At 37.1% G+C, this 16,878-nt stretch overlaps 3 protein-coding genes across 4 annotated transcripts in view; all 3 read right to left on the bottom strand.

Moving 5' to 3' along the window:
- Nucleotides 1–1,384, bottom strand: part of LOC127646756 (WAS/WASL-interacting protein family member 1-like) — a 31,564-nt gene extending 30,180 nt beyond the window's left edge. Inside the window, exons 1-2 of one of the 2 annotated variants that reach the window (XM_052130618.1) lie at nt 1,273–1,384; nt 922–1,003 (exon numbers count right to left, since the gene is read on the bottom strand). The gene's annotated coding sequence lies outside the window, so the exon portion shown is untranslated. Of the gene's footprint in view, nt 1–921; nt 1,243–1,272 lie in introns of those variants that run through there. The other variant, XM_052130619.1, reaches the window with a different exon arrangement.
- Nucleotides 1,385–2,090: 706 nt separating this feature from the next.
- Nucleotides 2,091–13,277, bottom strand: LOC127646559 (acetylcholine receptor subunit alpha). The gene is made up of 9 exons (XM_052130314.1): nt 13,028–13,277; nt 11,303–11,445; nt 9,319–9,363; nt 8,253–8,362; nt 7,894–8,089; nt 6,817–7,054; nt 5,239–5,462; nt 2,938–3,177; nt 2,091–2,703 (listed from the first exon to the last, which is right to left on the bottom strand). The coding sequence occupies exons 1-9, from the start codon at nt 13,074–13,076 to the stop codon at nt 2,575–2,577; spliced, it is 1,374 nt and encodes a 457-aa protein (XP_051986274.1). The 5' UTR covers nt 13,077–13,277; the 3' UTR covers nt 2,091–2,574.
- A 1,202-nt stretch (nt 13,278–14,479) lies between these two features.
- Nucleotides 14,480–16,798, bottom strand: LOC127646622 (ATP synthase F(0) complex subunit C3, mitochondrial-like). Its single transcript, XM_052130382.1, has 5 exons — nt 16,720–16,798; nt 16,421–16,508; nt 15,644–15,721; nt 15,153–15,343; nt 14,480–14,784 (listed from the first exon to the last, which is right to left on the bottom strand). The coding sequence occupies exons 2-5, from the start codon at nt 16,457–16,459 to the stop codon at nt 14,670–14,672; spliced, it is 423 nt and encodes a 140-aa protein (XP_051986342.1). The 5' UTR covers nt 16,460–16,508; nt 16,720–16,798; the 3' UTR covers nt 14,480–14,669.
- Nucleotides 16,799–16,878: the final 80 nt, after the last annotated feature.

Genomic DNA, 16,878 nt, shown 5'->3' on the forward strand with positions numbered 1-16,878 from the left:
AAATCACAGGACAAATAAGCTGTCATAAGAGGAGTTCGAAATGGCATACTATCAGACTACTCTTACTATTTCTACCATATCTAGGCTATATAATGCTAGAATTATTAAGAGTAGTATGGTTGTATGCAAGCCATTCCGAAATCCGAGGCATGGCCCTATACAATTCTTTAATGCAAGAACGCCTAACAAGTTGTCAGTTTTAAGTATATTCAAAAGTTTTCATAGCAGTAATATGTTAGATACACTGACATTAACTCCCAAGTGTCCTACTTGTTTGTTTTACAAGACATTTCTCATGAGTAAATGCACAGTCCCACAATGCACCAAACCAACTCACAAACAAACAAACACTTTGAGGAAACCTATTTATACAAGGAATGAATGAGAAAAACAATGAATGACACAGTGTTTGAATAATTTGTGACATGATTGCACATAAGTACTGTAGCCTTTTGTTCCCAAATATAAAAGGAAAGAAATGTTAGAGGGAAAAGAAAAGAAAAAAAAAGCATATGACTTGCAATGGATCAGACTGTTGAGACCTCATGGCCTTTCAAATTAGAACCACATGCTCCTTCAGCAGCAACAATCAGCCTTCTCAGCTACAGTGTATCAGTCAGTATCACAATGTGCATTTGGTTAGTATGATTTGATTGCCAGACACATTTTTTTCTTCTCTAAAAATACACAGAGATAAATATATTTTTAATACTCGTGTACCCTGCCACATACACAAACTGGCAACCCAGGAAGTGGGGGGAATTTGCTTCCCCTAAAAGTTGGCAGAGCTCGCGCTTTTGTAGATGGAAAAAAGGCAATTAAGCAATGACACTTTATCAACCTTTGAACAATGAAACATAAAATGAGTTCCTTAAGTTGCACGTTTTTATAAGCGACAGGCTGACTGACGCGAACACTTACCGGCGCCGTGAGTCCTTTCCCAGCGTCCTTCAGAGCTGCTCACGAACCAAATGCAACAACAATCAACTTCATCATGAAGCATCTACACAAACACAGAGGAACACAAGCTTTGGGCCACTCCTTCATGGCAGAAATCATACACATACATATAACTTCTCTCCACTGTTTCCGCCCTAGCGCGCGCTGCTCTCGCTTACAGCCCCATCATCACGTTTACTGGAAAAACGTTCAAATCGTATTAACATTGCATGGGAAAATCCAATTAATCCTTCAAGTATCACATCTCTTTAAATTAGGGAAGTAGAGCTACATTTTTCTTCTGAATAAGAAGTCTCCTAATTCGTTATTTACCAATGTTTTTCTTCTTCCACCAACACCGCAGACTCTTCGTTCCCTTTATCCGGGACATAAGTCTGTGATGCAACATTTCCAGATGCGCGAGACTGCCTCGAGTTGCACTGAAACATCGATCTGTCAAACTCTGAGGAGAGAGAGAGAGAGAGAGAGAGAGAGAGAGAGAGAGAGAGAGAGAGAGAGAGAGAGAGAGAGAGAGAGAGAGAGAGTGTGTGTGTGTGTGTGTTTTTACCTTCCACTCTTTGTTGATTGGTTTGACCTGACTTTGACTTAAATATTGCTGAATTTTAAAGAAAAATTTTGCTATTTGAAGTATGTCTTCATGCATGGGTTTAAATATTCACTCAAGGAGCACTTTATTAAGAACACTATGGTCCTAATAAAGTGCCAGGCATGTTCTTCTGCTGTTGTTGACCATCCGCCTCAAGGTTTGGCACCATTCTGAGTAAACTCTATTGACTGTTGTGCATGAAAATCCCAGGAGATCAGCAGTTACAGAAAAACTCAAACCATCCCGTCTGGCACCAACAATCCTGCCAAGGTCCAAATAATTTAGATAATTTTTTCCCCATTCTGATGGATGATATGAACATTAACTGATGCTGCTGACCAGTATCTGCATGATTTTATGCATTGCACTGCTGCCACACGATTGGTATATCTGAGTATGTAAAAAGTAGTTCTTTTAATGTAATTTGTTAAAGAAAAAAGGCCTGCGTGGTTAATTATAAAAACTAAAACCATGAAATATTTGTAGTAATTGGGTGAAATACAAACACAGAGGACCAAACTGTCAAGGAAATGGTCTGTATTGTTTAGGTTTAGTTCTTGTTTAATATGCTGTTTTATAGAATCAAATACAGTTTATTAAATGTCTTCTCTTTAATCGTTTTTGCCATATATTTCAAGCCATTCAAGTACATTGGCTACCAAGCATGGAAAACAGACCAATAACAGTTGTCTTCATAACAGCCAAAACCAAAACACATTGGGAAAATCTAACATACAAAGTATATTGAATAAAACATAATCTAACCCTACATAAAGTAATGCCACACATTGTCATATTTCTGTGCTTATGGTCAGATCCATTCTGTCAAGTTTTGCAGATACAAATGCATACACTATACTGACAATCATGAAGAAAGAAGTGAGCAGGGGGGTGTCTGTGAATGTGAGTCTTATTTTCCAGTTGTTGACTAATCTCTCTGTTCCATTTACATCTGGTCTGGGCAGGCACTTTAGGACAGTTCGGCTGAGGCTGGAATTTCACTGCAGTCCCTGGCTTCTTTTGGGCTCTCACAGCATGCTGAGCTCGATCAGGCGTCCGGCAAACACACCGAGTGTGCCAATAATACACACTGCCATGAACACACATAGAAGAATGTGATCCAGTACCATAGCAACAAACTTCCATTCCTCTGCAGCCTAGAGGAACAAAGAGAGAAAGGGGGGAAAAAACAGATAGTCAGATGTAGGTAGATGAGGAAGATAATAAAGGAGAGATACTTCAGAGTGCTTTAAGGCAGTGTTTCAAAAAGGTAGCAAACGTGTCAGACAAAAAAGAAGTTGAGAAAGGTAGAGGGTAGAAACAAAGTGAAATAGGCTTGAGAAATATGTAGATCAAGAAAATATGAGAGGGCCAGAGATAAATGTTCTCACATTGTTGGACTCCTCGTCGCTTTTCATGGTGTCCGCGATGTATTTAACACCCTCGATGGCACTACGTACGTCTGGATTTTTGGTTATGGGAGAGTGGTAAGTGACAGAGGCTGGCGTGGGTTTCCCAGAAATGTCAGAGATGTCAAAATCAGCAGGAAGGAGATGTTTGTCTTGCCGTTCCTGTGATGGTCGCTTCATTGTGGAGAAAAACATCAGGTTTGGAATGGTGTCTATGAAGATCTGTGAGACAGAGGAGAGTCAAAGTCAGTGTGCATCTCTGATTCAACTAGATAGCTCAACAGGTTTATCAATGGCTTAGTGCAAGTAAAAAAATATCAAAAATACAATGTAGGTTTGGACACACTTGACTGAATTTATGTCTTGCATAATCTTAAAGTGGTCATGAAATGGAGAATCAAATTTTCCTTGATATTTAGATATAATGTATAAGAGGTAACCGTACTATAAAAACATACTCTAAATTTCAGAACTCAAAACTTCCTCCCCAGTTTATAGTTGCCACCCTGCTGAAATGTCTCATTTTGAAATCTGTTTGTGACATCATGAAACATTGCTCATTTTTATTTACAAATCCCCCAACATGCGTCGAACATGCATCGAACCCTTGGCCTCGCCCACAGGTGTGCAATTCAAGTCAAGAAAGCAGGCCTTCTGTGTCTAACTATTCCTAACACAACACCTAAGGGGACCTATCTGGACTATTTTTGATTATCTTTGAATGTATTCATAAAATAGACAGACATCTTTAACTGCTTGATACATATCCCGTGCCACTTTTAGAAGATGCGTTGTCAAGTTATAACACTGAAAGGGAGAAGCAGTTCTCTCATTCAGCTGCTGCCTGTGTTACTTTGAGCATAAACATGTCATGGACGCGTTCTTTCACACATCTGCACTATTTTGAATGTGTACTTCTTGGACGATGGACGTCTTGGACGATGGACAATGGATGTCTTCAACCTTTTATAATGTTCTTCCAATTAGGTTGGCTGAATTTGAGGGGCTGCATGATGTTAGTCAATCAGAGCTGTGGGCATTTATGTTGAAGGTTTAAGGAACCAAAACGTCAGGAAGTACCGCAACAGCCAATAGGGAAATTCAACTGCAGTAGCCACCGTTCAACCTGAAGAGGGCAGCACTCAGACGTTTTTACACCATATATTGTAGAATTAAAACGCTTTATACACAAATGTCAAAAAAATTACTTGACTCAATGACCAGTACTAATAAAGCCCCATGCTTACAGATCATTAACTAAAAAAAGTTGGTTTAGGGTTTAGTTACCCTTTAAAGGGAATATTCTGGGTTCAATACATGTTAAACTCATTTGACAGCATTTGTGGCATAGTGTTGATTACCACAAAAAATGATATGGACTTGTCCCTCCTTTTTGAGTTTACAGCGAGGCACTTACAAGGGAAGTGAACAGGACCAATTTTTAGACAGTTTAAAGGCAGAAATGAGAAGCTTATAATTTTATAAAGCATTTACATTTGGTCTGTAAAGTTGGGCTTACTTTGTTATGGCAATGAAGCTAATAATAAATGCACACCAAAAAGGTTAGTAAGCAATTTTATCACACTAAAATCATGTTAACACACATATTGTTACCTCTTATGGCTATACTTATGAAACTGTGAGTATTTTAACCTTTTTACAGATTGGACCCAGATTTTTGTTCTTTTTTTTTCTTTCTTTTTTTTAATAAAGGGAAAAGTCGAAATTATGCCACAAATTTTGTCAATTGAGCATAACTTGTATTGAATCCAGAATATTTTTTTAAACCCTTTTAAATCAGTTGTGTAGCTAAATTGTGCCTATGTATGAACTTGGCAAAACAAAAATTTAAATGTTTATATTTATATATATATATATATATATATATATATATATATATATATATATATATATATATATATATAATTGTTACATATATATATATATATGGGTTTGAAATGAATTGGGTCACAACATTATTTCTTATTATTACTTACATTTGAGATATTTCATTGATTTGGTGACTTTACTGTGACTTTTTATACTAAAATGTGAAAATAGTAATAATAAAGAATAAGTAGATGTATCCAGATTTTTGACAGGTAGTGCATATGTACTGTTGAAAAATATCTGGTAATAAAAAACAATTATTCTAAAATTGTATCTTTACATTGACTTTAAAATATGTTAAACAGTTCATACAGTAGATTATGCATGAACACTAACACTATCATTATATCTTTCAAACTAACCTGTGCATCCTCTCTCTCTCTTCCTACATACCTTGCGGACCCAGGCGGGCATTGTGTGTGTGCTAGGGGAGCGGTGGTGTGTGTTGATGACAATCACAGTGATGATGATGGAGGCAATGACAAAGATCATGGTGAAGAGCATGTATTTGCCAATAAGGGGAACAGCGCTCGAGGTGGAGGGGATCAGCTCAACAATCACCAGCAAGAACACAGTCAGAGAGAGCAGGACAGAAATACTGAGGGTCATCTTTTCACCTGCACACACACACACACACACACACACATGCACACAGACAGAACATTAGACAGAGACAAACCGAAGAACATAATAGTTAAAGATAATTACTTTACTTAAAGGAATAGTTTACCCAAATATTATAATTCTCTCATCATTTACTCACTTTATGCCATCTTAAAATCGTATGACTTTCTTCTGCTGAACAGAAACTAAGATATTTTGATGAAGTTATGATATATATCCACACAATGCAAGTTAATACATTCAAACTCTAAAAAACACATAAAGGCAGTATAAAGGTAATCCATGCAATTGGAATGGTTTAATCCATGTCTTCTGAAGCAATGCGATTGGTTTTGGGCAAGACACGGACAAACATGTAACTCTTTTTTCACACTAAATCTGCAGATGTCAAGATATACAGGGAAAAATTTGTTACATTTTGGTCTGTTTCTCACCCAAAACCAATCTTATCACTTCAGAAGACATGGATTAAACCACTCTAGTTTTATGGTTTACCTTTATGCTGCTTTTATGTCATATTTGGGTCTTAAAAGTATTAGACCCAATTGACTTCCATAGTATGAAAAAAAAAAAACACCTAATATCTCCATCAAAATAGCTTTGTTTGTATTTTGCAGAAGACAGAAACCTATTCGATTTTAAGATGCGATAAAGGTGAATAAATGATGAGAGAATTATGATTTTTGGGTGAACTATTCCTTTAAAATCACAATCATATTAGGGTTGGGTGGTCTGATTGTATACCACCCAACCCTGGGCAAGACTGCTTTATGTTATTTACACGTGAGAGCGACAAAGATACATGAAAGAATGCAAAAATCCTAAACAACAAGAGGATGAAGTTGCCATTAAGGGGTGTTGTTAGGCACAACACAAAGCTGAGTTTACATTGTGTACAATTGCAAAGCAACATGACAAATTAATATAGAATTGAAATAATTTGTGTTAAAAGAAATGACATATATTTAGAATTTAAAGACAGAACTATTAATTTATTTTGTTTTCTAATATTTGTTTTAAAACTATCAATCATTTGTCATTAATAATTATCTTTTGGTTTGTGTCCAAGAAGTCCCAAATATAAAGAGAAAATAATACAAAATAAAGTACCTGTAATTTGAAAAGTATTTCATTCACTGGACTGTCAAAGCATAGGAATTAGTAAACCATTTTTAAACAATTTTTCAGTGAATTTGTTTAATTTTGTGATATAAGACTTTGTTCATACCTCTCACCCCTGCAAACATCTGCAAACACACACACACACACACACACACACACACACACACACACACACACACACACACACACACACTCTGTTTTACACAATCACACACAGCGGGTTACCAGAGTCTGTGGGCAAGTAGAACACAAGGCCAGTGAGGAAGGAAAACAGCATGCAAGGAATGATGACATTGACGATGAAGTAGAGTGGAAGTCGGAGCAGGAGGAAGTGATAGGTGATGTCCAGGTAGGGTGTATCCGGACAGCAAGCGTAATATACCCAATGCTTCCAGTTCCTGTAATCCTTCATCACCCACTCTCCACTCTCCATGAAGTTACTGAGGTCTGGCCTGTCATTGTCCTATACAAACACAAAAACAGTCATTAATAGCCATACTAGCTAGCATTAATTCATAATAATGTAGCTTGTTTCAAACATCCAGATGTTTAAGTATGGCTTTTTCTAGTTAGTGGTGCTTGCTAAGGCAATCATCCCTATTACTACTGCTCATACCCAGGGTTAGAGGTTTGAACAAATATGTTAAACTTGGTGCATTAGGGGGTCATTCACACAAACACGTTTTTGCATCTGTCTGCACTGTTTTTAATTGTTTTTCAATGTAAACATTCACTAGACGGACATCTTTGACCATTGCGGCGCATCTCGTTTCAGCATCTCGCACATAAGTGAGTTTTTAAGACAGCGAACTTCAAATAAATAATAATAAAAAGCTTCTCAAGACATCTGCATTCTGTTCCATTTATTGTACAGTGTCACTTTTTTTAAACGCAAGAACACTTTCAGTCTGTACGGCTAATAACTTGGTCCTTACCATTTGTACTAAGGACATGACTGATAACTCAAATCAAGCGGCTTATTTAGGAGTGGTATGCTATTGCTTTTATAAGCAATCAGGCTAACAATTTCCATCTACCGGTGATAAAACGTCCAAAGAACCAAACGTCTGTGACACTTTGGGTTGGGCTCTTTGAAATCAACCACGAGAACACCATAGAAGTCATCTATCAATGCCAAAGCATAGCTTCATATTGGCAACCACCTATAACACCCTAGCACTGTGGTGGGGAGTTTTAAATTTTTTTGTTTTGCAAACACCACTCACATTTTCTCCAGAAAATGTAAAAATCAATTAAGACATATGGTTGGGATTGCTAATATGTGCGTGTGGTTATGGTTACTGGGTTTATGATAACTAAGTTGCCATCATAGGTCCAAGTTCCAAGTTTCATGCTGCAGTTCTGCAGGTCGAAGGGGAAGTGAAGGACCACGATCTCACAGTAGCTCTTGAAGATGGCAGGAGGAGTCCATGTTATCATACCCGTGTACTCCAGCAAGACCTTTGTCTCATGAACAATGGCAAAGTCTCCATCAGCACTGTGAATATACAAACATAAACATACATAAAGAAGGAAATCTGACCTGATACATGCATATTAAAATTCCCACAAACATACACAGTAACAAATGTACATACTATTTAAGCATACAGATATCATATACATAAACATGAAGGCCAATTGAAAACATTGATTCATACTTGTTGTAGAGTACTAAATCAGGTTTCCAGATGTCAGTGGAGGGAATTCTGATCTTTCTGATGCCACCATAGTCATCGGGATTCCACTGGAGATTAACATCCTTCCATTGCTGAACATAAAAAGGAGATAAACTGTATGTGTATAAATGACCCCTGACTGTCTCTAAATACTTTAAGATTTACTTTTTGAACTAGGTGGGTGATTCTCACGAAACCTGACAAAACAATTTCCTAGTCCTATTTTACTATAACATGAAAAGAGAAAAATAAGAAATTGTATTTTGCATATAGAAAATCAAAGATTTTTTTTAGGGCTATTAAGATGTTTTAAATTGTGAGATTACTTTACATTAAAGATGGTCATTATTATATTTACCACAATGTGAAATGTTATATACATGTGAAAAATGTGTTCTAATATGTATTAGTACTTAAATTATTCGTTTATTTAGTAGAAAAAATAATGTGAACATTTCGTGTTGCATGTAAACACCTTTAACGGTGTTCTTATCTGCAGAGAATAACTCCATTATTTCAAATCATATGTAAACTGTACAGTCAGCTTGTTATTATTTTTTCTCAAACATAATGTGGAAGGGTCATGTATCACCAAAAAGGACTTTATTTTGTGACAATAACTGGTTAATAATCTTGCTTATTGCATGGCAACTTGGCAATTAAATAATTGGACATAAAATATTGATTTGAGTTTATATTATTTTTTACTATGTGAGAAAGAGTTCACTGAGTGATAGGAGACACATTAAATTAGTGCAGCTACAGTACATAGGAAATTGGTTGCCTGGGACAACAGTCAATTATACAGTTTAGCGGTCATTAAACAAAAATATATAGCCACAGAATGTCCTGACTGACCAATCAGAATCAAGTATTCCAGAAAATATCAAAACAATTGAATACAGCTTCAGTCTAGGTTTTACTATTTATTAAGATTATCTGTCCATAACATCCTGATCAGTGCCCTGCACTATTACTGCTATGTATATTTACTCTGATATCTACTTTGATAGCATCACTCTGGAACAGAAACAGCAGAAAGCCACACCTGCTTTAGTCGTACATTACTGGTGACAATCTGATTAACTTCATCCTGTAAATAAAAAAGTAACAGAGGACAAGAATAGGTGAAAAAGGTGCCAGAGAAAGATAGGAGTAAAAGAGACAACAAAAATGCTTGTAAACATTTGTGTACATAGCATAACACATATTTAAGCACAGTTTGTGCTTTCAAAACATTGCTCTGTTTGTTTGAGCATCCCAACCAACATAGCAATATTGTCTGAAAGCAATAATGGCTGCCCCAAAGCTGTGCCGTAACCTGAGAGTGTTTGAGAAATGTTAATTATTTGTGTAATTTTGTTTGGTATTGCAGAAATTAAATACTTCACATTTAAAGCCTCACTATGTAACTTTAGGCCCTCTAGTGGTTAAAAAATAAAACTGCATGCGTCTTGCGGAGGAACATTATTTTGGTAATGTCGCAAGTTGTGCTTCAGCTCTGCTCCTCAGCACGGATGAATGTGGTTTGAGGCACAGGACATCTTATCAGAGCGAATGTACAAAACAATTACAAAAGAAAAGACAAGATGGATTTTTGAAAACATTTCATCTGAGCAGGTAAGTGCCATATCTTATGCTGTTGTTTTTACTTTGAAACATTGATGTTTGAAATAAATTACGTTACAAAAGTTAGGCAATTATTCGTTAACATTAGACATAATGATTGCTTGTCTGATAAGGTAAAACGTTGTAAAGTTTTTATAACTGCAGGATATTCTGGTCAAATAGACCACAGTAGTAACAAATTTATAACAGTTGTCATTGTTACCAACCAGTGGTCAACATCATTTCAAGACTCACATGTCATTGGCAAGCCTAGAAATAAAGGATTTGTTTATATAAATTATTGCCATTATAAAGAACAATACACACGTGTGCTAGCAAGTGGAATGTTCTGCACCGATTACAGTATAATTATTGAATTTCACTTCACACACAGACGTGTGTGTGTGTGTGTGTGTGTGTGATTACACAACTATACATAAACCATATCAATAAAATATCCTACCTGTTGAGAAAGAAATAAGCCATCTCTGGGTCACTTTTAAATTCTTTCAGTTGTTGCCACCTCTGAAAAGTTAAGTCGATGTTGATTCAGGTTTTATTATGGACTCTATCACTTTCCTTTTTGCTTGTAAACTCTGCTCTGTTCAGGGTTTCTTTGTTTTTACAACCGGTGATTCCCCGGAGGTTTGCCTTTTTAAATGATCCATGGTCCATTTTTTTCATTTGTTGTGACAACAAACTTTCAGCTTCACGATAGTTCACCACCACACACGCGCTACAGTAGCCGGATCTTATTTTCTCTGTGAACAGATATGACGAGAACACGCACGGGCAAATTATGTATGTATGCAATTTCCTGCAAAATCTGTCTCGACAGCTTTAAAATATGAATCATTATTATAGGTTTATCAAAGTGTAATTGGGTAAAGACATGGTTTGGAAGATGGATCATTTATAGCTTTTTGTTATTTTTTTGCAAAAAATAAGTTACATAGTGATGGGGCGGCTGTGGCTCAGATGGTGAAGCGGGTCGGCCACTAATCGCAGGGTTGGTGGTTCGATTCCCGGCCCACATGACTCCACATGCCGAAGTGACCTTGGGCAAGACACTGAACCCCAAGTTGCTCCCAATGGCAGGCTAGCGCCTTGCATGGTAGCTCTGCCGCCATTGGTGTATGAATGTGTGTGTGAATGAGTCACAGTGTAAAGCGCTTTGAATACCTATAAGGTTAAAAAGATGCTATATAAGTGCAGACCATTTACCATAGTGTAGTTTTAAGTGAAAGTCTCTGTTTGCATCTCATTTGCGATTTTACTTTCCAAAAGGGGCCTACAAAATACACCAAATAAATGTATTTTGTATGCGTGTGTGCATATGATAATACCAAGGCAATGTTAACCATAATTAACTCTCAATAGCATTATTATAGCTTTTGGAAGCTGAATTGAAGAGAGAAATTTACCACACTGATAAGCTGAATGAGTTGTAGTCCTACAGTGACGACCACTGGATCTTTAAAATGGCTGACAGGACGGACCACTTTGTTGTATCCAGTAAACAAAGTCTTTACTAATCTTGTCTCATCTTCCGAGCACAGTGCTGGTCCTGAAACACACACACACACACATACAAACTTGTTTTTATATCATTGTGGGGATTCTTCATAGACTTCCATGCATTTTATGGATTTTATACCAATCTAACAATAATTTCAATCCCCTAACCCTAACCCTAAACCTCACAGAATTTTTTTTTTCATTTTTTCATTTTCAAAAAACATTGTTTAGTATGTTTACTAAGCCATTTCCCTCGTGGGGACCGCTGGATGGGCCCCACAAGGTAGGTGATCTCAGGTTGTACTATCCTTGTGGGTACATTTGGTCTCCAAAATGTAGGATAAACATGTACACACACACACACACACACACACACACACAAGTTGGTTAGTTGCTCTATGAGAATGAGACATCACCCCACTCTTCTTACTCACACACAAACACACACATCCATTCAAAATGACACACAGGATTAAAGTTGATGGAGACAAGCAACTGCATGACCCACACACAGACACACATGGAACTCAAGGACACACGTTAACACAAAGACATGCAAACTATGCATCTGTGCCAACAAATCTGAGTTCAAGGAATTTGAATGTACTCTTTTCTTTTTAGTCTAACCAGGACTAACAGAAATAGTTGCAAATAATGTACTTTTCAGGTGAATGGGGTATCAGTATGTCACGGAATGTAATATATTAAGTTTCTTTTTCATTTCTGAACTATTGTGTGGAGAGAATGATGCAGGAGAAAAGGATTTCGGTCTTATTACAAATTTCTGATCCTTTTTTTTTCAGGTTTGACATAGGCCTTCTTCCTCTCTTTCCTTTTTTGAAAACTCACAAAGCCATTTAAAAAAATGTAAGAAAAAAGCAAGTTATGGAGAGAATTTGCAACACTTCCTCCTGGAAATTTTTCATTTAATTTAAAAACATTTCTTCCATAAATCTGAATATGCAGTCTGGAGCTCATACAGGTGAGTGAGAGAGTGCAATCTCACCAGCACATCTATTTTTGTTAAACACATCAAACGAAGAGCTATTTCCGGTTGAAGGTTGGCCACAACCCGTATCCGATATATATCGGATACACCCACTGTATTAATTTACCCTATATAATACATAGTTCAGCCTCAGAGGTTGGTTTTAAAAATAAAACAAACACAAATATCAGAAAGCAAAAACGTAAAGCGAACAGTTGTAAGCAAATATCAAATAAGCCTCACTCATAGTGGTCTCATATTAGCCACAAACCGCACTTGCGCCTGTCAATCAAACAGGACGCCTAACGCGCATTCCACATTCAGTAGCCTTCAGAACTTTAAACGCATCTAAAAATATTAATATAATTTAAAAATATTATTGTCAACGTATGAGTCTGGCTGAAAAGTAACTTGTGTCGGTTCGTCATAAAAAGCTTGTGTAGAAAAGTAAGATTAATAGCGCACTGCAGTATAAAATCATATAGATTATTTCTAAATAGACACCGTGTCCTTCTCTAGCCTATATTAATCTAGTTATGAATCCGAAGCCTACTTTATCAACATATAATTTCAGTCAATTAAAGGGGTTTGTTGAATATGTGATATATAATCTGTATTAATATAAAACAAATCGTTTACTCACCAAACGAAGAAAGTGAAATGATTTGAATAAACAATATGAAGTAATTCATTTCCAGTAGTGATAAAGTCCGTGAAGTCTCTGAATATTTAAAACGTTTATAAGAGCAAGCACAGCCTAAATGATCCTTGCGTTCTGGCTGTGGGTTGAGCAGTATTGCGGCACGAGCTAGCAGCTGTCAAGTCAAAGCGTGAGACAAACATTGCAACACGTGCTAGGCTTATAATCAAATCAGTATCTTAAGGGTACAGTTGCATATACCTGGATGAATATATAATGCATTCAGCAATCTATTGATTCGATTAGCTAAACTTGTTGCGTCCCAGCGTGATCTTTTAAAGAAATATCCCCTCGAATTATTCCTACTTTCCCAAGGAAAAGTTACCGGGATGGATCAGACAAGATGCATTCTAGTGTCGCCCCCTTGTAATTGCATAAATGTATTACATCTCGTTCACTTTCACACATTCAACAAAAAGTGTCATAAGAACCATTGTGAGATATTTATTTTCTCTACCTGTTCTAAACTTTCGCCTTTCAAATGAGTGACGAGGTGAATCAACACTTCCGAAGAATTAAAATCAAAGACACGAGTGATATGGACTAGCCTACTTTAATGGCGCTTTGGGAGCTTGGACAGCCACAATTACGATCCTCTCGTACCTTAATCTTGCGTTTCACGGATGAAAAAAGTTATTCTGATTTTGAATGACGACAGTGAATAAATAGTAGTGGAAAGGTCAGTTATGTAAAGTTTTATTAATCGGGTGCAAATTATTGTCCAGAGGTCCCGACCGCTACCAAAAGTGCGTAGACGGCGCTGTCACGTGATACTTCACGCAATAGGATGCGGCAATCAGTTATTTATTACTGGCTGAGGATTTTTATCTATATATATATACAATACAAAAACACTTTGATAGAGACTGCTGAAGCTTATTTCCATTAAAAAGTATGAATCCTTGCAATGATCAGTTTTTATAAAAAACCACACTTCAAGAAAGGGGCAAAATGTCTTGTTTCAAAGTGCGTCGTGACCCGAAAAAATTGAGAACCATCCTGTTACATGATCAACTTAACCCATGAAGCTTCCCTTATCCACCAATCAAAAATTAAAACACTTTATATTTTAAAACTTGTAAGAAATACATTTGCCTCACAATACTTCACTTCAGTGAGCCATCAAGAACATTTATCTCCTATGTGAGACATTTACGAACACATCAGTCCCAAAAACAAGAATCTCTATCATTTTTAGTAGGTTATCTGCATTTAAGCCATTAATCAAGATTACAGTTCATAGTGATAAGAGCTATTTTGTTAAACCACACAGTCTTTGTCCATTTTCATTGTAACATATGTTGTTTACTTGAGAAAAAATGAAAATAAAATAGCTTGAAATGTAGGATGACCATTTTCATTGGCTTAAGATCCCAACACAAAAAATGTCAAACATTTTAAATAGTGAAATACATGTATTTATTCTGTAATTGGATACATTTTTACAATACATGTTTTTACCTTATCAGCTTTCAACAAAAACTTGGAAAATGTACAATTTTAATGACACCAACACAGAACTCTTTTGGTAGCCAGTGTAAAACACGTATCGTCACAGCTGTGGAAGAGGTGGATTGAGCAGTGCTTACATGGCAAATAAAATGAGGAAAGCCACCATCAAACAGAAGAGACCCATAGCCTCAGACAGGGCAAATCCCAAGATAGCATATGAGAACAACTGCTGCTTCAGAGATGGGTTCCTGTTGAAGAGAACAAGAGGTCAGAGGTCATTTATCAACAAATGTCTCCAAGTAGCTTAGTCAAGTCATGGTAGCTGCACATAATATGGGATGAGTTTGCTAAAGTTAAATTAGATAAATTCTGCAACATTACACACTACTTTCATGTTGCAATATTTTTCACAAGCAAAGCGTTTAAATGCTTTAGATGTCTTTGTATCTAAAGCATAATTCTCAAAATAAATAAACAGCTAATTTGAGGATATCCTTCAGTTTCAATAAAACTGCTAATAGCAACAATGGTCTGTGTAAACCATTTGTTGTTAGGTCAGCAGTTAGATAGTTAGATAACATTCCAGGGGTCATAACGGTTTGTCAGCTCAATCTACCTGGCATATCCAATGATGAGGCTGCCGAACACGGTTCCGATTCCAGCTCCTGATCCGGCCACTCCAACAGTGGCAGCGCCAGCACCGATGAACTTTGCAGCGGTGTCGATGTCACGGCTTACTGCGCTTGTCTGAAAACCCCGCACTGCAACCTGGGACATGCCAGTCTGTGGCAGGAAAGCTGGGCTGGTCTATAGCAAAAAGGAGTCAAGAGCAAAATGGATCACTGCACACCTATATGAAGGATGAACATGACAGCTATGCTGCAATCACTAATCAAAAATAGTATCTTTGAAATTTGAATAAAACTTCATGCAACAGGTTTATAAAGGACTGAGTCTTAAGATGACATAAATTGAACCTGGCAGAGAGAGAAGACTTTATAAACAAATTAATTGCTATAAGCACATGAAAACATTTACAACAGCCCAAAACATCTGAAGGTACATAAACCAGCTTTAACCACACAGAAAGCTCCAGGACTCATTCACCTCTGCAGAGTTGACATCTGGCCTGGATAGCACAGAGGCAGAAAGTGGTCTGCACAGCGCCCTTGAGGCAGAGCGGACCTGAGAGAGAGACAGATCAAAGATGACAGATTAACACCTGAGCCATGGGTCACAAAATAAGTTCATTAAGAGTGTTGTAATTAGGACTAACACACAAAGACCCAACTGTTGTCTCCACAACATTTGAATGAAGTGGGCAGTACCACATACAAAAGTACACAAGTTTGCAAATTATGTTTGACATTTGTCAGTCATGTCAAATGTAATGTGATAGATTGTAAAAATCTAAATGAATGAATCCCTCCAAGTGTGTAGCTACTCCAGTGCCACAGCACAAACAAGGACACCAACAAACCAGGACATGAACACTGTAGCCTTCATTTGTTAACCATCTTCGTCCTTTAGCTCTAGCGTAGCACGTACATTTCAGAATTGACCTGTTTGTTTAACATTTCATTAGTAGGGCTTGCTGTCATTATGGTATAATGACCTTGACTTCAATGAACAGCGGTACAGATATTAGCATTAGCACAATAGCTGTACAGAGTTCTCTTAAACTCAATGACACACCGAAAAACAGTTTGCGCCTCGGTCATGTTTGGTTTCGATGCAATATAATGCATATAATTCCAATGCATCAGCATGGAAATGCTACCAGGCCTTTTTGCGCCCCCAAAGCTCGCAAAATAAGGAAGCAGAACACTTCAGTTGAGCATTACCATTTGCGTTACAATTTTAAAAATCCTCGTAAATACTCACCAGTGCGGGTGTGGACACGAACTTTGCACAGGCGTACATGTTTAATTGAGTTCGCTGACTGTGTTGAGGAATAAACCCGCGTCTGTCTCTATGGAAAAAGCCAACAGTTTAAGGTCAATGCAATATCAGGACGTTCAAAACACAGCCTGACACTAAATAGCTCCTCTTGCTGCAAACATACAATCAGTAGAATATGAAATAGGCCAGGGGATTTCGGCAAATAAATTTAAAGCGTAATGATGGTACAAGATTGTGATAATTTAGCTTCACCGGTTACCGTTTAGCTCTCCTTCACTTACCGGCTACAGAGGTCGAACCGCTGAGGAGCTAACTGCGCATGTCAGACCCTCTATTTAATGAAGCGCCCGGATGCTCTTCTGACGCGTTTGAAGGTCATTTATAGAGCTTTATTTAAACCAAGACATAAAGCAATGAATGAAAAGTAAATAACAAAATCT

The sequence above is a fragment of the Xyrauchen texanus genome, chromosome 7 (assembly GCF_025860055.1).
Source record: "Xyrauchen texanus isolate HMW12.3.18 chromosome 7, RBS_HiC_50CHRs, whole genome shotgun sequence".
NCBI lineage: Eukaryota > Metazoa > Chordata > Actinopteri > Cypriniformes > Catostomidae > Xyrauchen > Xyrauchen texanus.